The sequence below is a fragment of the Apus apus genome, chromosome 5 (genome assembly GCF_020740795.1).
Source record: "Apus apus isolate bApuApu2 chromosome 5, bApuApu2.pri.cur, whole genome shotgun sequence".
In the NCBI taxonomy this organism is placed as follows: domain Eukaryota; kingdom Metazoa; phylum Chordata; class Aves; order Apodiformes; family Apodidae; genus Apus; species Apus apus.
Window position 1 is genome coordinate 16,679,333 of NC_067286.1, and position 21,542 is coordinate 16,700,874.

The 21,542-nt window shown below is 50.2% G+C and overlaps 1 protein-coding gene across 4 annotated transcripts in view; it reads right to left on the reverse strand.

The window, feature by feature from the left end:
* LSP1 (lymphocyte specific protein 1) overlaps positions 1 to 21,542 on the reverse strand; it is a 53,478-nt gene that overhangs the window by 20,383 nt on the left and 11,553 nt on the right. For 2 of the 4 annotated variants that reach the window (XM_051621559.1, XM_051621555.1), the window contains exon 2: positions 2,622 to 2,774. In XM_051621559.1, coding sequence (XP_051477519.1) covers positions 2,622 to 2,774 — 153 coding nt within the window. Of the gene's footprint in view, positions 1 to 2,621; positions 2,775 to 17,808; positions 18,017 to 18,290; positions 18,394 to 21,542 lie in introns of those variants that run through there. The other 2 variants (XM_051621557.1, XM_051621558.1) reach the window with 2 other exon arrangements.

A 21,542-nucleotide genomic window follows, 5' to 3' on the forward strand; every position in this document is an offset into this window, starting at 1 on the left:
AGTGCTGTTTGGAGCTGCAGCCCTCCGAGACCACACAGTTGCCAGGATCAGATGTAGGTTGGCCATATACTGGGACTGTTGGGTTTTTTTCCTGTTTCTGTCCTTGCATTTGCAAGGAGAATCACCCCTCAGCAAGTGGTTCTAAGTGGGCAGCCATGTTGCAAGCACTGGCCTGAGGATGTGGCTTGAGAGATGTTTTTTGGATGCAGGGCAGTCGTGTCATCTGGGAATGTCAATTAGGATGTGGGGCCCACAGATTAGTTTAAAACTCAGGGATTCAAAATACATAATAACTGTGAGTCTTTTCTTTGCCTATCTGGGCTCTTAGGAAGTGTCAGGAGATGCTTAGCCTCCTCTGTGATCTCAGTGGCTTGAAACATGGGTAATTTGTCTGAGATTCAGGAGTCTCATATTAAACTGACTGCAGGAGCTGAGGGTTTGCAAAAAACACATGCCCTTACCAGGGTCACCAGAGAGGGTGGTAGCCAGGAGTGCACACCAAAAATGGCTGCTCAGCCACAAGATTGACCAGAGCCCAGCTCCTGCCTCTCTTCAGCATCCCCTTCCACTGCTGAGTGTGATAATGTGTTGGTCTAAGACATCACAGCCCAGACTGGGTTATTTTCCACTGTGTGTGTAGCAGCAACTTATGAATGCCCCAGGACAACACTCCGGAATTCAATGCAGAGCCAGGACCATGGCAGAATCACTCTGATGTTTGTGGCCCTGGCCACAAACGTGTGCTCAGGCTATCAGAAAAGCTCCCAGGGAAACAAGGGAGATTGGCCAAACACTGTTTGAAAACTGGTTGCTTTTCTGTGCCCCTCTGCAAACCTGGCCCCTGTGGAAGAAATGGGCCAGCATAGCCCTGTCAACCTAAGCTGATGCCCATCCCTCTGGTTCCCAAGGCTACATGTATCTTCTCTGAAGACCCGCTGTTCTGGGGGTTATTTATGTTTGGGTTTTTTTTAGTGGGGAAAGGGAGGAGAAGAGTTTCACTCTGTCCTCTTGGTGCAAGAAAATGCTGAGGGTGAGTTTGCACAAACAGGAGTGACATGGATGGGGTAAGTCCTTGTGCAGGAAGAGACAAGGGAAGGAGGGAGCAATGTTTTACACAAGAGAGGAAAGCTTTTAAGAAGATTAATAGCCAGGACTGAGCCTGGCTGCATGAGCAAGCCCAGGTGGCTGTCAGCAGCTGCAGAAGAAACCAGAGGATGGACAGAGAAGAAGCATCCTTCCCAGTGAAGCCTGGTAAAGCAAACTCAAGCATTGTAGAGCAGGGAGCAAAACCCCCTCATTCTAGGAGTTCTTGTCATTACCCCCTTGGTGATACTCCGTTTAATTTTGGCACCGCTAACAGTCCCATGGGGTCAGCAGCTTCTCTGTGCCTTTGTCCACAGGACTGGAGCCTGCAATCAGGGTTACTGGGGCTGCCACATGCTGCCCTGTGCCTGAGACCACTCACAGAATCTCCTGCTAAAGCAGATCTTGTTGACTGTTTTAAAGACTTTTGAGAATTATTTTCCAGACTCTGTGTGAAGGGGAGTTTGGAAAAGCTAACAATTATTAGTACTTTCCAGATCTTCTGTTTGCTTTCAGAGCAGACTGCAGTGGGTTTGCCTGTAGAGCATCACAGGGTGTATTGCCACAAAATATTTTGAAGCATCTTTGCAATGCTTTTAGAAAAAAAAAAAAGGTCTGGGTAGTTTTGAAAGTATCTGAGAAAAAAAACTGATCTTTTCCTAAAAATAGAATTTTATAGGTTTTACTATTTTTTTCAGTAAAATGAAGGTGTTGCTTCTCTCTGATTGTAATCCCAGATCCTGCCACCACTTTCCCATTGTGTTTAATATATTTAGGAATAAGTTCAACACAGAAGTAGTGGGAAGACTGGAATCTTTAAGACAGAGTTAGGGTGACACAGAGTGGAGACTGGTTTTTGTGGCAGCCCCAGTGCTGCACAGCACCTGGGCTGCTGAACTGTGGACACCGGGAGGCTGCAGTGAGATGCTGAGGTGGAACACTGGGGACAAGACTGGTCTTGCTATCCCTCCTCCTCTGACAGCAGATAGCTCAGCATCTCCAGAAATGCCTTCTGAGCTATGTTCATTTAGGACCTGCATCAAGTTAACTTTAACTCTTGGAGCTGTGAAATGTACTGAAGTACACTACTGCTGTACACCACTGCTGTGACCTGACCAGGTTAAGCATCATCCTCAGGCACATGTCTGTCTCTGCACATATCAGGAATTTCCATTACTTTCAGCATAGGATGATTCACGAGCTGGGATTTAACCAAGCACTGAATCCCTGGCAATGGGGACTGCGCCGGAGCTCAGCCTTACCCAAGCTGTCCTAATTTAAACTTGCAGGGCAGTAAAATGTCCAGCCTCCAGCCAAAGGGAAAAAGCGCAAAGCAAGGATTCTGGCTTTTTTTGCCTGAACTAGAAACATGCTGTTTGTTAGCCTGGGTGAAATCCCCCAGTGCAAATCTGTTAAGGAACTTACCCACCTTCCCAAACCACCCCCAACAAAAGAGACACATGCTCCATGGATGCAGGAAGGGTTTGGTGCAAGGACAAAGTGTGTCACTGAAGTATTTATCTGTGGGCATTTCTTACTGGTTTTCCTGTGATGGACCCACACTCTCCGAGCAGGATCCAGTGCCATTTAAGCCCTCTTCTGCCTGGGACCTCAGCTGCTTCTCCCGCTCCCGCCGCCGCCGCTCTCTTGCTGCCTCCTCCTCATCTTCCACGCTCCACTGTGCTGTCAGCCTGCCAAGCCAGAGGGAAAAAACCATCCTTAACACCATCAGGCCCTGCAAAACCTGGCAATACCCACTCTTGAGGTGCCTGGGCTCCCCCTCAGCAAGTAAGATATTCCTGCAGAGGAGTGCTCCCACCATGAAGAGTGGTGGTCCTTGAAGCAGCATCCCTGCCTCCATCAGCACAGCTCCACAGCGGGACCTACCAGTGTGCAAGGATAAGGTGGGGCACATAGACTGGGAGAGAGGTGGAGGACAGCCTTTCCCACCTACATGAGGAAGATGTGGTGCGTATCCCCTTCCTCCCAGACTATCCACCTCCCTGCAGGCTGGAAGTCCTCTGAGATGCACCATTCCCTGCAAAGCAGGTTTGCACCCCAGGGGGAGGTGTAAAGGATCTTGCAATGCTGCAAGAAATCCACAGCTCCATCTCAAGCTTTGACCCACAGAGGGTGAGATCTGCACCCTGGGAGTGAGTTTCCTTAAGCAGTTGAGCTGCTTCTGCCTGACCAGGTGCAGAAGGACCAGCAGTGGAAGGTAGCAGCTGTGTCCCAGTCTGCCCTGCTGAGCTTCCTTCCTCACTTGCAGAGGAAAAAACACTGCCCTGATTTCTCCCAGGCATCTCAGCTGCTGGATATTAACAGTTCTGTCAGCAGAATGGCCTCTCACATCCCCAAGGAAGTGATAAGGCAGCTGCCACATTCCTCCTCCAGTGATAACGTTGGTCTCCAGGCAGGATTGGCTCCAGCTTCACCACTGGCGGCACCAGCTGAGATGCAGGCGCCACGGTGTCAGGGTCACCACTAACCCAAAGGGCCTGCAATGGCAGCTGGGGCAGGGCAGGGCATATCTGGGTCACAGCATCTGGGACTGATGCCAGGGCAGATGCTGGAGCGGGTGCTGGGGCAGGTGCTCCCTCACCCCATTCAGCCCTGGCTCAGCCAGGTCCAAAACAGATCATGAGGGCTGTTTTGCCTGGCATTTGCCAGCCTATTTACAGAGATCCTCTTGTGCAAGGCGCTCACACGGGAGCTGGGAAGGGGATCTCCCACCAGCCGCAGGACCCAGCCTGAGCTGTCCCTCTGCCCCGTTTGGGCACACCCTGAGGACTGCAGCCCCTACAGGATGAACATGAGCAGCAGATACAGTGTGACAACAGTTCAAGAGCTTGTAGAAAGGAAAAGAAAAACAATGACACAAAGAAAAATGCCTTAGTTGAGACTTGTTTCAGCCCAGTTTGAGTGAACGAGGGGCAGGTTTCAGCTGACCCCAGAAGTGCCACTCGGCCAGCCTGCCTGGCTTTGCCCACAACCTGGAATATGAACTACACAAGAAGGTTTCACTTCATCAGGGGCCTCACTGAGATTGTTCTCACTTGAGGTTCAGGACAGATCCCACTCCTCCCAGAAAAGGAAAGGAAAAAAAAAAGAATTAACTGAGACACTTTGTTCAAGAAAAACTTAGCTTTTCTAAGTACACTACAAACCTTTCCAGGGGAGATCTGCTCAGAGCCTATTGTATTCCGTGGCACCACAGGACCGCAGAGCTTAGCCCTGGTAGCATCTCTTCACAGAGTGGTCCCACTGCCATGCTGGCAGGAAGCTGGGAGTGCTCCCACATTCCTGCCCTCCCAAACTCCCATCTCCTCCAAGAACGCAGAGCCAGAATGTGGACCCGGATGGAGACAGGACATCCGTCCCCACTGAGCCCACAGGGTAGCAGGAAAAGCACATCCCGGACTTGGGCCAAGAGACTGCTCCACTGCCATGTAATAATTATTGCCTGCCTTATTTTGAGTGAGGTCTTTCTGCGAGCAGCAAATTCAGCCACTCTTTCCCCTTCCCCCCTCTGCTCCCCCTTGCCACCTCACTCTCCATGAGGAACAGAGCAGACCCAGACTAGAGTCCAGGCTCCCCTCTTTCCATCCCTACTCGTCCCACACTCCTATTTATTGTTTTCCCTCAGGTTCCCATAGAAACCCTTGTCTGTGGGCCTGGCAGGAAGCCACCATGTTGTTGTGTATTTATTTTTTTTTAATATATAAATGAAGTCATTCATTAAACTCTGCCATGATCTCTCCTCCTTGTGTGACAGCTCCAGACAGTCTCTGATTCAGAAAGGTTCTTAACCCCTGCTTGCCCAGATCACCCCTGTTCGAAGATGCGAGCTCCACATCTGTGCCAGAATGAATTAGATTTAAATCTAATTCCCTTGCCATCTCCTCCAGCTCCTCAGGAAGGCCCTGCTGAGGCTTGGCCAGATACCTTGGGGAGCCCAGAAGGGGTCCCCTCCAAACTACACAAGCTTACCACAGTGCAAGAGCAATGCTGGTTGGCAGCCCTCTCCCCTTCCCAGTTGGATGTGACTAACTCTCTCCCCATGACCTCACCGGCTTGCTATTCTGTCCCTGCATCATCCAAACAGGCTGAGGACAGCACGGGGTGGGGGGGGGGGAACATTCTGGGGAGAAGAATTTATCTGCAAAAGCAGGGAAATCTCTTCCCCATATTCCTTTGCTGCAGAGCAAACCAGCCTCTGAGCTGCCACTCTGGGACACAGCTCAGACACCCTGGGAGCTCTATACCTGCTCCTCTCAGGAACAAGGGCTGTGGGTAAAGCCCCCACTGAGCTCCCACTCACCCTGGGTTCAGAAATATCACCACCCTTCAGCAAACACTTAAGACCAGTTTATTAGCAGATTCAGAGATCTCTCTCATGTGCAAACAGGCTGGGGGCACAGCCTCCAGGGTTTCATAAGAGGTGCTTTGGGGTTCAGCAGTCACACTAACAAGCAGAGGGAAGAGAACTACTCTTTTTGGACTGATCTACTAGCAGCACAAATATTTGTCTCCAGTGAAAACCAAACAACAACCAAAAAAAACCAAATACATGAGAAACTAAACTTTGTCAAAGTCCTTGCTTTTGGGTCAGCTACTAGCATTTGTTGGACCACAAACCGAATGTGCCATTTCAATTTGGACAAGCCCAAGCCTTCCTAAGTGTGAGGAGGCGGTCAGCTGGTAAATTGCCTTTCAAAGCAAAAAAAGTGGAAAGATTTAATTTCCAAACGGTTCCATTTTCTAAGAAGGGGCCGCAGTCTCCATTTGCTCTAATTGCTTGCAATCACATTCGGTAACTCAACATGCTCAGCCCACAGCAGTATTGCACAACCATCTTTCCCATCTCTAGAAATAATTACTCAGTGCTTCAGGAACAGGCTGATACTGTGTACCTCTGCCTTCACCTCTTCACCTTCTTTTTGGGAAGAGACAGACTCATAAGTGTCGGTGGGACTGAGAGCTCTCTGTTTCACTCAACACAGTACAGGGAAATGGAAAGCAGGAAGACTTGAAGATTGAAGAGTTGCAAGATGAGCTACAGCTACAATCCTGTACCCAGTCACCTGCCTGAATAGAAAGGTTTTCCTGCAAGGTGAAAAGAAATTAATCTTCTCACAAAAACATAAGGGGGACTGGAGGAGGAAGGGAGGGTGCAGAGATTGCTTGCAAGCCATGGGCAAGGCTTGCTCCATCAAGACCTCATCATGTGGCCAGGTCATTTCTCTTACGCAGTCCCTACATCTCTGCCAACAGATTTTGGAGGTCTTGGTTTGGGGCAAAACACTCTTTTTGAAAGGAGTTTATCCCTTTCTGAGAGAGGTCTAGAAAAGGGCTGAAAGCACCTCAGTTCAGCTTTGGCCCCAGAGCCACAGCTTGCCAAGCGTCTGGGATGCTCGGACTTCTGCTCTGACCAGGACTGGTTGCCCATTTCAGATCCAGCTCTTGACTTCACCTCCCTCCAGACCCATGGCTAAGAGAGAGGTTTTATTTCCATTTGCCCAACAAAACACCTTTTCCTCCCACAGAACAACGATACAGGCTACACTGTTCCCCCCAGCCTTGGACACCCACTCCAGACAAGCCAGCATTGCTGGAAAGGTCACGTTTCCTTTGAGCAATTCCTCACCAGCACTTGAGAAGTTTACAATATTCAGGCAAGGGAAACTTCTGGCACCACATGAGCTGTGTTTAAGGGAAACACTGCAGACTTGGGTAGTCTTTCACACAGCCAATGGCTCAAAGGAAGCTTTGCTGGCCCAAACCCAAACTTGAGCACTAAAGCTAATTCCAGAAAGGAAAACGAAATGCCTCCCAGAGGCTTTGGACTTTGCAGACCTGTGCCAGAAAAACCCAGGAACCCTCTACCAGCACACTAGACATTCCTGCCTCCTGAGCTTGATAGGGTATTGGGCCAGGACGGTGTTGACTTTGGTCACTGATTGTGTTGGGTAGGCTGCCCTCTCTTCCCCCTTCACAGGGGAAGAGGTTTTGCAAAGAGGGCTTAGGAGGAGCCATGCACAACACCTGGCGTGAAGGCTGCTGTTTTCCCGAGGGCATATAGCCCATTGACCCAGTGCAAATCCTACTACCATCAAGTTTAAAGCTCCCATCACTTGCAAAGGCAACAGAGTCTACCACTGCTGAAAGTATCTAGAGATATTTGCAAGCAATGGGGCTGCATAAACTAAAGAACTGGGAACAGTACCCTGTATCAACTAGCCATCCTGTTGGCCTCTCTGTTGAGGCTGGGGGAAATAAAGATACCAGAAACCTGTGCAAGGGACAGGGAAGTCCCACGTAATCCATCACAGCCTTGTCACAGTGCCAGATACAGTATTGGTGCCTTGCTGCCCATCGGGGAGAGAGACCCCTCAGGGTAATTCTCTCTCACTGCCATCCAGCAACCAAAATTGGCTGAGCAACATAAACCAGAATATGGCCTAAGACAAGAGCATCATGCAGCTGAGCAGAGCTGCTGGGCTTTATTTTGTATTGTATTTATCACCCTGATGTGCAGCTCACCCCCTCACATGAAACAGAAGAGGACAGTCTCCAAAGGCTACAACGAAGCAACTCCCTCACCCACTTCACCTAACACAAACAAATCAATCACTTATTAATCTTTTATAAATGCCATACCATGGATTTGTGTGACTGAGTCAAGTATGCTAAAATAGCCAGATAATGCCTGCCTCTGCTCGTGTCATTCAGGACAAGCTGGCATCAGGCCTCTGCAAAATTCATGGCTAAGGATGCTTGCATGCAACACATGGTCATGCTGACATGGCTAAGTTTCTCTCCTTCCCTGCAAGCCACATGTTCCCTGGCTCAAAGCAGTGTCCCAGGAGATGCTTCACACTGCAGGCACCAGTGCTGGTCATCAGAGTGCTCAGCATCTCCACCCTTTCCAAAGATCCCTCTAACACCCAGGCTTACCTCCACCTATCAATACACCTTAAGAAACCTGTCCCTAAGACTAAGGGCTTGTCCAAGGTCATCACAAAGCCAGGAAGATGTAGAGAATGGAGCACAAGTCCAGGTGGCATCCCAACTCCCTGATTACCGCTCTGCCAAGAGGCTGCTGCTGAATGCCAGCAACCATGGCTGGAGACACCAGGAACATGGGGTGAAAAAGCCTCTACAGTACAGCCATCACCAAGCTAGAGAGCAGCCAATGGTTATGCCTCTTGATAGAGGAATTTCTGTGACTTAGGAGTAATGTGGCTTGATAGCAAAGACTACAGCTGGGTAATCATCCCATTGGATAAGGACGAGGGTGTGGATAGCAGTACGATATAGGGAGACAAGAAAAAGAAATAAAATTTAAAATTATTATGTCACAGCCTGGAGTTTATTGCAGCCTGGTCTCAGGGGAGATGGTTATCCTAGCTCTGAAAGATAAGCTTGCCAGTCAAAGGCAGCCAGAGAGACACAAGCCTCTCCCTCCCATACATTCATGCAATTCCACAGCTGCATTGCTCTGTTCAGAGTCCAGGCTACAGAGTTTAAGAAAAGGCACGGGGGGAGAAAAAAAATATGCATATATGCTTCACCTTCAACCTTTTTCTCATACCAAACTTCCCCACCCATAGCTGTGCTGCCTCAGCCATGTCTCCCTGTTCTTCCTATAAATCATAACCATCCTTCAAGATGTGAAGAGCAGGGTGAAGCCACTTCACACCCAGGGGCAGCTGCAGAGCCTGTCCCCACCAACCTGCTGGTGCCAAGGCATGTGGAAGGGCATCACGCCTGCAGCCATAAGGGCGCATCAAGCAACTCTTGCATAAAAGCAACTCTTTTTTAGATTAATCCTGGGTTTTCTCCACAAAAGCATACCCTATTTCTGGCCAAAGAAAGATGTGCAGATGTGCAGCCATGCATCCACATGTGCCAGGTATAAAATTCTGCCTGCTTTAGCCTTCATTAAATTCCCTGCAAAGATTGACCTGTCACTGCAGTGTGATGGGTAGGGAAAGCCCTGAGCTGGTAATTTATAGCTTCCACAAGCACAATGAGAGACATTTGAGAAAGCTGGTGGCAAATGGTAGGAGCACACCTTGGAGGAGGATATAGGCAAGACTGGTCTTTCAGCATGAGCCTTGTCTGTCCCCCTGCATCTCACAGGACAGCAGCTTCCGAAAAGCACAGGGGATGGTCTGCACTTCCAGATGCCACGGGTGATCACAGGCCACTCGTAGAGGCATGAGGCAGCTGATTGGAACGACTGCTTCTTTTTATTGTTAGTGGTTTTATTCATGGCAGACAGAATCCCAACGAATCCTTTACAAGATGATGGATTGCACCCCCAAGACCGTGGGTCCTTAGCATGGAGATAGGCTGCTGCAGTAATGTATTAACATCACCGGTCAGGAATTTGGCAGGGGGGAGGAAAGGGCTGGAGTTCGAGCACTCCCAGCGCTCCACGGTATTCAGGAGGTGTGAGAAATTGGTGCCGTGTACGACCCTGAACCACAGCCCTTTCTCACGGTATCTTCATCTCAGCCCTAAGGTTCAAAGAACTGGAGGTTTTTCTCCTGAAGAGCAGGAAGGCTGGTTTCTGTTTTTGCAAGGGATAAGCATGCCTGAGGAGAAAATTAAGACTTGTCCAAGAGGCTGGGACTGGCTTACCCAGCTTTTGCACCTTATTTTTCCTCTCTCTCAGAGGGAAGCAAGCCCATGTAGCCTCCCTGCCTTGGCTGCAGCCAGCCAGCATCCTCCTTGATAGACTCAGGCTGGAAAACAAGGAGGTGAGCAATAGCCTCAGCCCTGCTTAAAGCCCAGGATTAAGAGTGAGATTCCTACCAGGCATGCTGCTTTTTGTAGCACTGCTGGCTTGACCACAAATCCATTTTGCAGTCCTCGGGGTGACACAGTCTCCCCAGTCCCCGCAGCCCCCAGCAGCAGGAGGGAGTTTGCTACCCAGGCACTGGCAGGAAGCAGTAAGGAAGCCGTGGGAATGTGCTCCTCTGCTCCCTGGGAATGTTGAGCCATTCTTCATTTATGGCCATGGCTGATGAGTTGTGCTGCAACAGGAACAGGAGGCAGCAGCAAGCCTTCAGTCCCCGCTGCGCTAAGACAGCATGTCTTCATGAGAAAAAACACTCTTTGCCCCAGAATACTGATTGCAATTCCCATGCATGCAAATGAGTGAAGTCATACTGACGGCAAAATAAGAAGGGGAAAAAAAATATAGTCTGGAAGCTGAAAATTTGTTCTCACACACCACTCCAGCTGCAAAGCCTCTGACCCCAGTATCCCCAGCCAGTACCCTTTCTAGCTGAACCATGCTTAGACACATGATTGTGTCTCACCAGAGCATGTGGATAACCTGCAGCTAATGCCCCAAGGGGCTCAGGGACTCCTTACAGTTCCCCAAAATTTCCATGAGTTCAAGTTCAGGCCCTAAATATTCAATTCCTTGAGAGCAGGTAGAAGTCAGAGAAAAGCAAGTTTAAAAGCAAACAAAACCAATCAGTTGGCTTCTGGGGAAAGTCAACAGTAGGTGGAGTGGAGGGTTTACCACCTTTGGAAGAAGGGACAGGCAAATCAAGAGGAGTACAGAGATCTTGTGAGGTCATACAGAGAGAAAATGAGGAAGGCAAAAGCCCAGCTGGAGCTCAACTTGGCCACTGACATAATGGACAATAAAAAAAGTTTTCATAAATGCATTGACAATAAAAAGAGAACCAGGGACAATCTCCATCCCTTCCTGGATGCAGGGCGTCATTGCAACCAAGGATGAGGAAAAGGCTGAGATACTTAATGCCTTCTTTGCCTCCATCTTCAATAGTGAGATCAGCTACTCCCAGGGTGTTCAGCCTCCTGAGCTGGGAGGTATGGACAGAGAGCAGAACAACCCCCCCATAATCCAGGCAGAAGTAGTTAATGATCTGCTTCTGCACCTGGACATGCATAAGTCCATGGAGCTGTAAGGGATTCACTCAAGAGTACTGAGGGAGCTGGTGGGGAGCTCGCTGAGCCTCTCTCCATCATTTATCAACAATCATGGTCAACAGGGGAGGTCCCAGATGACTGGAGGGTGGCTAATGTGACACCCATCTACAAGAAGGGCTGGAAGGAGGATCTGGAGAACTAGAGGCCTGTCAACCTGACCTCAGTACCAGGAAAGAACATGGAGAGGCTTATCCTGAGTGAGCTCTCATGGCAAGTGCAGGCAGTCAGGGGATCAGGGCCAGCCAGCAGGGGTTTATGAAAGCGAGGTCATGCTTGATCAACCTGATCTCTTTCTATGACCACGTGACCCAACTACTGGATGACGGGAAGGCTGTGGGCATTGTCTACCTGGACTTTGGTAAGGCCTTTGACATCATCTCCCACAGCATTCTCCTGGAAAAGCTGGTGAATCATGGCATAGACAAGTGTACTCTTCAGTGGGTAAAAAACTGGCTGGATGGCCGGGCCCAGAGAGTTGTGGTAAATGGGGTCAAATCCAGCTGGCAGCCAATCACCAGTGGTGTCCCTCAGGGCTCAGTGTTGGGGCCAGTCTTGTTCAACATCTTCATCAGTGATCTGGATGAGGGCATTGAGTGCACCCTCAGTAAGTTTGCAGACAGCACCAAACTGGGTGGGAGTGTTGATCTGCTTGAGGGCAGGAAGGCTCTGCAGAGGGACCTGGACAGGCTGGATCGATGGGCCAAGGTCAAGTGTATGAAGTTCAATAAGGCCAAATGTCAGGTCCTGCATTTTGTTCACAACAACCCCAGGCAACACTACAGGCTTTGGGAAGAGTGGCTGAAGAGCTGCCCAGCAGAAAAGGAGCTGGGGTTGCTGGTGGACTGACAGCTTAACATGAACCAGCAGTGTGCCCAGGTGGCCAAGAAGGCCAACAGCATCCTGGCCTGCATCAGGAAGAGTGTGGCCAGCAGGAGTAGACAGGTGATCGTGCCCCTGTACTCAGCACTGGTGAGGCCACACCTTGAGCACTGCGTGCAGTTCTGGGCCCCTCACTACAGGAAGGACACTGAGGGGCTGGAGTGTGTCCAGAGAAGAGCCACCAAGTTGGTGAAGGGTCTAGAGAACAAGTCATATGAGGAGTGGCTGAGGGAATCAGGGATATTTACTTTGGAGAAGAGGAGGCTGAGGGGAGACTTCACTGCCCTCTACAACTATCTGAAATGAGGCAGGTGTTGGCCTCTTCTCCCAAGTGAGTAATAACAGGACCAGAGGAAATGGCCTGAAGTTGCAGCAGAGGAGGTTTAGATTGGACATTAGGAAGAATTTATGTACTGAAAGAGTGGTCAGGCACTGGAACAGCCTGTCCAGGGAGGTGGTGGAGTCACCAGTCTTGGAGATATTCAAGAAACGTGTAGATGCAGAACTTCAGGGCATGCTCTAGTGGCCCATAACGTAGGTTCGGTGTTTGTGGTTGTGTGGGGTTTTTTTTTTGGTTGTTTGCTGGTTTGGTTTTGGGTTTGGGTTTTTTTTATCGTTGGACTCCATGATCTCAGAGGTCCTTTCCAACCATGACCATTCTGTGACTCTGCGAGTGCTCCTGACGAAAAAAGTCCCAGGGCTGTGAAAATCTGGGAATAGATCCACAGGGTACTCAGAGGGGATGGATGTGTCACTGCCACGAGAGAAAGATGAGCTGTCCTCCTTGGAGTGAAAGCAAAGGGCAGGATTCCCACAAGGCACTCAGGGATGCAGTGCCCACCACACACCAGCTTGGCCCCTTAACCCATCTTGCTCCACAGCTCAGCAGGGCTGCAAGGCCTGGGTCCCTCATAGCTTGCAAAATGCAGTGACATCACTCTGCAAGCAGCTGGCATAACCAAACCACGCTGGAACATGGAAAGCCCCCAGGCATACCTCACCAGCACCAGGCAATCAGTCTAGCCCAAAAGGCTTTCCTAGCTGCTCCTCCCCGCCAGCCGCATCTGGTCACCTCTCCCTTCTCATCTGCCCTCTGCTCATGGGGCTTGCAAAGGTGCCCTGGCCTTGGCAATGGGATGCAGAGGGATAAAACAAATGGTCACCAATAAAAACATCAAAATGTTTCAGGATTAGGGAAGGGGAGCATTGTGGTGGGTAAGCCCTGCAGGGATCAGCAACTCCTCATGAAAGGCTGAGGTGGCATTGCAAAGTATGAATTGCATGATGAAGGCCCCGTGTTCCCTGCTATCCTCATGCCAGCATCCTTCCCTCCTCTCCTCAGGCAGCAGCAGTGCTACTGGCTCACTCCTACATGTTTATCTCCCCCATCTTCCCCTAAAGAGCTTCCCATTTGAGGCAACCTTTCCTCACTCCTCATACCTATCCACAACACAGGGACACGGATAAAGAGGTGCTGTAGCAGCTCTTGGAGGCAGTAGTCGCTACCCCCCAGGCAATAAACCATGCCCAGACCATGTCTTGTCATTAACCACCCCCAAAAAATTCATCCTGCCCCTTCAAACCACCACCCAGCCCTCCTAGGCATGTCAAGCTTCTTGTTCCCAGCTCAGCACTCAGGAGGTCAAGACAGAAATACTGGAGTAGCATCTTCCCTGCTGAGAAACATCCTGGCAAACTCCAGGAAGCATTGCACACAGGCAGAAAGGAAGGCATCCCATGGAGGTTCACCATCAAAGTAAACATTACACTTAGACATACACCAAAATTCAAGGAGTTCAGGGAATTTTAAAGCTACCCCTAATGCTGGGGGGACTCTGAGCATGGCCGGGGTGTTGCTCAATGATGCAGCAGCATGTTTCAGGGAGAAAGAAGGGGCTGTGCAGCTGCCTTGCACAGGCACCAGGACCACAAGTGCTGGCACTGGCTGGTAGCAGAAAGCATCTCACCACGTCTGGCATGCCAAAACACAGGGGCATGCAAGGATGATTTCACATCTCACAGTTTGGCTTCCTATGTTAATGACTCCACAGAAGATAAAGAAGCAAAAGTTCCATCCTCCAAAGGAAATAATTAGGTTTACCACCCAATCTAATATTCTGACTCATTTTCTTCCCCCACGCTTTTTCACCCTCAAGATTCAGTCCCCCTTCTCCACAGCATTATTTGCACTTCAGACTCCATGGCACTGCAAAGACATGTAATTACAGACACTCATTTATTTGTTGCCTGTGCAGCAGCCACACTTTGGGCCGTCTGTTCTGGGCCAGGTCCCCTGTTGTGCCAGGAAGCATGCAAGCAGCAAGCTTGGAAACTGCCCTTTCTCCCCAAGAACAGATCACAGATCATTTCCTAGCGACACACGGGATTCACCCACATGCTGGATAAAAAACAAACCAGCTGAGACAAAAGCAGCAGCTCTTCTAATGCATATCCATCCATGCTCACACTTCACCCCACAGCTGCCCACCCCAGACAGGCACCAAAAGCTCAGCCATGGGGAGGCAACCACAGCAAGCCACTGCTGTGCTTAGTGGGAGCTGTGTCAACCAAGAGGCCTGATAATCCAGTTTCAAGGAGAGGCACAGCTGATTTACACAGAGGCTGATTTGTAGGTTAATTAAACAGCCATATTCTTTTGTGAAACACTCGAGGCTCAATAGACTGAGAGTAAAATTCCAGCAGGAGCAGATAACAAACTGAATGAATCAACATGACACGGGCTGGATCCCTATCTTATTTATAGGAATTAATTAGAAGGATAAGGAAAAATAGACCATGATAACACGATAAATTGTCTCATGTTTGGAGAGGACTTTAAAAAACACAAAGTCTTGTGGGCACATGTGAGGGATCACTCCTGTTAACATGTAACAAAGGAAGAAATCTTTCCAAAGAGATATTCTGATAGAGAGACTATGCAGGACGAGGGGAGTGCCCAGGCACTCCAGGCAAATGAAGTAGATAACCCTGTAATTGCTCATTCTTCCCTATGCCTTTCCTAGGTAATTACTCAGCCCCTTGTGCTCTTTGGTCTAAGGTACAACCCTGGGCTCTTTTCAGCCTCCAGCCTTACTGATGTAAAGGGCACATTCCTTCAAAGCCAACAGTGTCCCACTGCTGGCAGCCAGCAAGGAACAGTGAAGGATGTTTCCCAAAGTACTGATTCAGTGCTTCAGCCTGCGATGTCTCTGACATGGCCCACTGCTCTTAAGCACACCCACCCACCCTGGAACCCTGCACGTGAAACCCTGTCAGCACAGTCCTTGGAAAAGCCATTTCATGCAAATTTGGTTCCTGGGACCAATACTTAGAGATGGCAGCCAGGCACTCCTGCTCTGTACACAGACATGGGTCACTTTGTCTGATATGCTGGGGTTTTGTCTTAAGCACAAGGCTGGATGTTTAAGCACTGGGACTCAGCTCTTCAATCCAAAATGCACAAGACTTTGACACTGGTTTCAGCTCAAGATGTCTTAACAAGGCCATAGAACAGCCTGACAAGCAACTCCCTTGGCTAAGCAATGCTCAGAGAAGGTAATTCCCTGGTTATGGGTGTTAATGCTCTGCAGCAGAAGTGGCCAGGTTGGTCTTGGCATCACACTGAAATCCTTGGTGCTGGTGAGCAGGGCTCTGAGCAGCCATTTTCACTCTTCTGCTCCAGGTCACTGATGCACTTGGGCACATCAGAAGAGCCTAGGACTTTTGCAGTGTAACCACTCTGTCTGTGGTCAGCTTGGGACAGGTAAAGACAGAGCACTGCAGTCTTGACAGCAGTATATCTTCAAGCCAGGAGCCTCAAGCCATCTACCAACTGAAGGAGCTTGTGACTGCACCCAGGCTGGCAGGGCTTGCAGAGCCAGCCCTATAGTCAGGCTTAGGAAGGAAACTGCTCTCGGAGAAAATACAACTGCAAAACAGGCTGTGATGTGCATGAAGCAGATGCTGTCTATTCTCCTGCTGACTCCTGTGAGCATTAGTGGGGTTATTTGGGTGCAAACCATAGAAGAAATCCCTCATACATCTTCACACCCCACCTCCCTCGTTGTCTGTAAGCGGGACTGGAAAACACCACCACAAAACCAGACCTCGGCTAAATTAAGCCTAACCCACGCAGGACAAATGCCATCCCAAAGTTCCTCTGGCAAAAGCCCCTGTGAGTCTCTAGGCCACCAACCTTATCCACAGCAGGAGGAACTTGGAAATACCATTAAAGAGAGGAAAACAACTCTGGCTTGAGCCATGCCAAGAATAGCTCTTTGAACACCCCTTTTCTGTGTATGAGGCACATGTGCCTCCCCTCCTATCTGCCATCCTGCAAAACAAGTTGCCATGCAGCTGTAAGCAGGTGACTCCAGCCCCTGTTCATTTGCCTGGCCCTCCTCAGTACAAGCTGTCTCCAAATCTGAGCCCATCCTTGCCTACTGCACACCCACATGGAGGTTTCTGCACCCCTCATGAGCCAAGCCCTGTTCTAAACCAGGGATCAGTAACCAAGATCCTAGTCCCTCTGGGCTGAGGCCAGGGAAAGAGAGCAATGGGCTACACAGGAGATGAAGAGAGCGGAGGCAGCTCCTCCTCTCTGCTTGTTATCCCAGGGGTCTGTGCACCCAGTTGGAGCTTTTCTACATCCAGAATGGGCCCCAGGAGAAGGCAAGAGGGACCGCATGTCTGTAGGAGCCAGTTTCCCTTCCAAGGCATGAAACTCATCCAAGGAGCGAAGTTTAGAGGCTGCATTACCAGCCAGGGAAATCCCAGGCTGACTGGAAGATGCCTGTCCAAATAAAACCCATGACCCCACCTCGACATCTTCTACATGCAAGCTGAAGAAAAGCAGGTATTGGCAAGCACAACGGAGCAGAGAGGTGCCCAAGACACAGGATATAAGTCCAGCACACTCAAGTTCCATCTCTCAGCCATCCAGCTCCTCAATTAAATACAAAGAAGTGAGGAGCACTTCTCTTCTTCCTGGTCAGATGCATCAGCATGGCACAGAATACGGTCCCCCAATATCAGCAGCCAGAGGAGGGTCTTGGAGACCCATAGAGGAAAGCAGCATTTCCAGCCCTCACTGAAAAGCAGTATTTCCATCCCCCAGGGAAAAGCAGAGTGACCACATGGAAGGGAATCCCAGCGCCAGCAGACAATGTCGCCATCCTCCCCAGCTCAGCCCCGGCTGACAAATGGGAATAAACCCAACTGAACTGTGCACCCCCCAGCCCTGACAATCATACTCCAGGAGAAAGGTTCAAAGCACTACTGCCATGAATTAAATCCAAACAGCAATGTCAGCTCACAGCCCAGGGAGGACCTGGCCCTGTACCGATTTCTGAATTGAAAATGAACATCACAGCATGCCCAGAGTACATTTCCCACCAAATAAAAAAAATAAAATAAAACAATGTAAAAAAAAAAAAATTACTTCTTTTAGGCAGAAGCCTTCAGTGCTCAAGGGACACAAAAAGACACCTATTGAGACATCCCTCGCATGGGAGGGGGGGAAATGGGAATGGAAATCAGCCGGCTCAGGTGAATGTCACAGCACAGTTGCGCTCAGTTATTTCAGTCGCGTGCTCCTGGAAAAGCCATCAGTAAGTTAAAATCTGCTTTTCTCATGCTTCTTTTGAGGACGAGGGGGGTATCTGTTTCCCTGCCTTCCAACGTATCGCGTCTGCTGGAGAACCGGAGTGAGAAAAGAAATTCAGCTGATTTAAAGGGACACGAAGATGGTTGATCCGGAATAAATTCCCTTTCTCCTCCCGGGTTCCCAGACCCGCCACCCGCGGGCAGAGGCGCGGCCCCGGGGTAGCAGCCACCCGGAGCCGGCTCCCCCCGCGGCAGGTGGGCTCTCACCTGATGAGATTCTGCAGGCCCTGCTTGCTGGAGTTCCTCCTCAGGATCGCGCTGGTCATGGTGGCCGCGGCAGAGCGGCGGGCAGGGTCCCGGCAGCCGCCCCTTCCCCAGCGCCGCAGGCAGCTGCCCGCCCGCCCGGCTGCGCGCTCCCGCGTCCCCCCTCTCCGCCTTCAGGAAGTTCTGCAGCTGGTTTCCTTTTGTTTCTGCTATCCCCCCTCCCCACCCCACCGCTCCACACCCCCGACTTGTCTCCTCCACCTCCTCCTCCCCCTCCGCCCCGTGGAAGTGTCACGGCAGAACCTCCCGGAGCGCAGCCGGCGGCGGGTCCGGCCGCACAAAGCCCTGCGCTCCCCGGCAACGGGGACTTCTCCCTCTTCTGCTTTCACCCTCTTCTCTCCCTCCTTTATCTTCTCCAGTCCCCTCCTCCTTCTCTTGTTCAATCCCTCCCCCCATATTTCTCCCCCTCCCCGCCTTTTTTCTACCTTTACCACTGCTTTCCTGATTAGACAAAGCAAACTTGGGAGCAGAAACCCGGGCTGGCAACTTGCGCTCAGGGAGCTGTAAATCACTCCTGGTCTGTCCGGAGCAGAGGTCTTCCACGAAGAGCTCACTTCCACGTGGTCTAGGGCACTGGGCTGAAGCCCTGGACAGGCCAAGCTGCATGCAGCCTGCTCTGCTCTCAGTCCCACCCCCCAACACTGTCCCCTGCCTCAGTTACCCCAGCCATCAAATTGAGAGCAAGAGCAAAAAAAGAAAAACCTGGCTTGTCTCCATGAAACTGTGACACTTCAAGAGGTTATAGAAGTGCATGAGTGTCTGATGAGGGCTAACATCATTGCCACCTGCTAAAACAAAATGCCATCTGCCATGCATTCAGATGGGTGCTACCATGGGAGCAGTTTTGAGGAAAAAAAAGTCTTTTTTCCCTAACCTGTATCTTCTGGTCCACATGTACCTTTTTTAGGGAAGAGATCTTCTGCTATGTGGGAGGAGTTATGATGGGACTACCGTGCTTACAACCTCACCTTCCTTCTGCTTTCAGTCCCTCTTACTGCATTTACACTATTCCTTTCAATCACTTCTGCAGAAGTGTTTCTCATCACCTTGTAAATTGAAATGGGGAAGTTGCCCATGAAATGCACCCAGTAAGAAGGAAGTGCACTAAAGCCAGATCAGAAGGAAGTGCTTACCCTCCTCCCCATTGTTGCTTCATTTCATATATTTACTAAGGATTTCCTAGGTGAGCAGGAACAACAAAATACCACTAAGCACAGACATCATATTGTCCTCACTCTGTAGGCTGCTTAGATGCTGTCATGCTGCATTTTTTCCTGTCTAAATTTGGTAAGAAGATGCAAGTGGTCCACCACAAAAGCTATCGGTTTGCTCAAAAAGAGCCTGTCCCAGCCCTGCGATACTTGCAGGAGTAATTAGGTTTAAGCATGTGAACACTCCTGTTGACTTCACCAGAATTGCCCACAGTCTTGAAATTAACTATTCACCTATAGGGTTCTCTTTCTTTATGGAGAGAATCAGTCCAAGCCTGTCAGTGATTCCCATAGTCTGAGCCAGCCAAGGATGCAAAACAGAGGAGCTTCAGCAGGCAGAGACACAGCTAGCAGCCATGGGCCAGCAACAACTGAGGGCTGAATAAAATAATAGCAGCGTTCTTATTTCAGGCAGAGATGCTGGGCAATCCACAGGGAGCTGAGGAGGGGCAGGGAGGAATGCAACCACTGCCACCAGGAGAAAGCAGGAGGCTGCTGGGTGTGGGGAGGTGAAGAGGCGATAGCACACCACTGGCTACTGGAGGCAATATCCTGTGTGTAAAGGGGCAGGAGGAGAAGCTGTTGATTCCCCCAGCAAGAGCCTTGCCTTGACACCAGAGTTTGTCTCCTAGAGGATGCCATTATGAGTTCCTCATCTTGCAAGCACTTGTCAGACTTCTACCCCAAGCCCAAGACTGCCTGCCTCTCAGAGACAGGGGTCTTCAAAGAACAGGGGGGGTAAAAACACCGCTGGGTGACAAAATCCAGAACCAGAGAGAGTCTGCAATATGAGCTCTCACTGGTCTAGGGTGCTAAGATCAACTGGGAACACCAGAAGTGAAGCAGTGAGGAAAGGGGTCCCTGTATCACAGCAAGCTGAACTCTGCATTGCTCCTGGGGAGAGAAATTCCCAATACTGAGCTCTGCCTGGAAAATCCTCTTGTCTTCACAAGGTGGCTGTGCTACTCCACCTCTGGGGAAGGTCTCCTGCCTTTTCCCCTGGCTCTCATCTTTAAGACAGACAGCAGATAAAAGAAAACTTATCCTCCCTCTGACATCAACAGGGTCCTGCAGGACCACAGGAAGAGGAGTGCAGCACAGGATCCTCTTTCTAAACTCACGGCTCACCAGAAGGAGGGAACTGTGCAACACTGATGGGGTCACTATCCCCATCTCTGTGGGGCAGAGAGCACTGAAACCCACTATTCAAAAGCACAAAGGCTGGGCTTAAGGGACCACAGAGAAAGAGCAGTGCAGGAGAAATCCCACACCGTCACTCCATAAAACAGAAGCACCTTCTGTCCCCTTCCCTCCCTCGCTTGCTGCCAAGCCCAGGTGCATCAGGCTGACTCACACCATGTGTCCAAGAACAGTAAGGTCAGCATCAGTCCCACAGCTGCATGTATACTTTCACAGAAACAAACCTCCTGGTCCCACCAGGAAGTGGGTAGGAGTACAGCGGACACAGGAAGAAAAACAAACAATTCATTAATCTGTTATTTTTTAGCATGGTTTAAGCTAGAAGAACCACCATAAGTCCCTGCAGCAAAACTACACCCTGCTATATGAGCAAGGATGCCTGGAGCACCTAGATACATACTGCAGGACATCAGAGAGCTTCCCAGAGCTCTCCCCTGCAGCAGGGGAAGCAGAGAAGGTGAGGGGCCGGGTGGGAGGGAGTTTGGCTCCAGGGCTGAGGGAAGGAGGGCGGGAGTCCCAGAGAGATAGGGCTGCACCAGTTCCCGTCAATTACACAATCACTCTGCTATGTAGGACTAGTTGCAAAATCAGTCAGAGGCTAACACATGGTCCAGGAAAAAAAGAAACAGAAAGACTCCAGTCCTGCTATCAAAGAAATGCAGCCCAAGCAACTTTCTCCAATATTACTGGGATGCAAAGAGCTGTCAGAATAAGCCTCAATGTACAGTCATTTTGAGGACCAGTCCTTTAAAGGTGCCATAAACCATCAGCATGGTTTCCAGAGGTCCATGCCTGCATGTCAGTGGTGGGATCCCACCCAGAGAAGGTGTTCTTGCAGAAACAGCCTTGCCTCGTCAGCAAGGACTGAGCTGCCCTATCTCAGCAGGAGATCCTGCATTTCCACCAGCTAGCCTGCAAGGGTGATGGATCAGATGGGGGTCTCTTTGTTTTGCCTTTGAAGTGGTGCATCCTTCTCTCTGCCATCCCACACCTTTCACCATAGCCCGACACCTCCCCAACCCCTCTTCATCCTGCACATGCACACACCACTTTGAAACCAGCCTGGCAGACACCAGCACTTGCCCAGCCCCCTGGGAATCCCAGTTCAGTGAGAGGGGCACATGTGTTGGTATGTTAGCTGTGTAGATGGTGTGGTTTACATGTTAGCATGATGGATAGGGTCTGCCCATCTCACCTTCATCCTAGCTCTCAGTTAGCTCAGTCCAATTTATTATGCCAGCACTCATTTTTGGGCAGCCAAATACA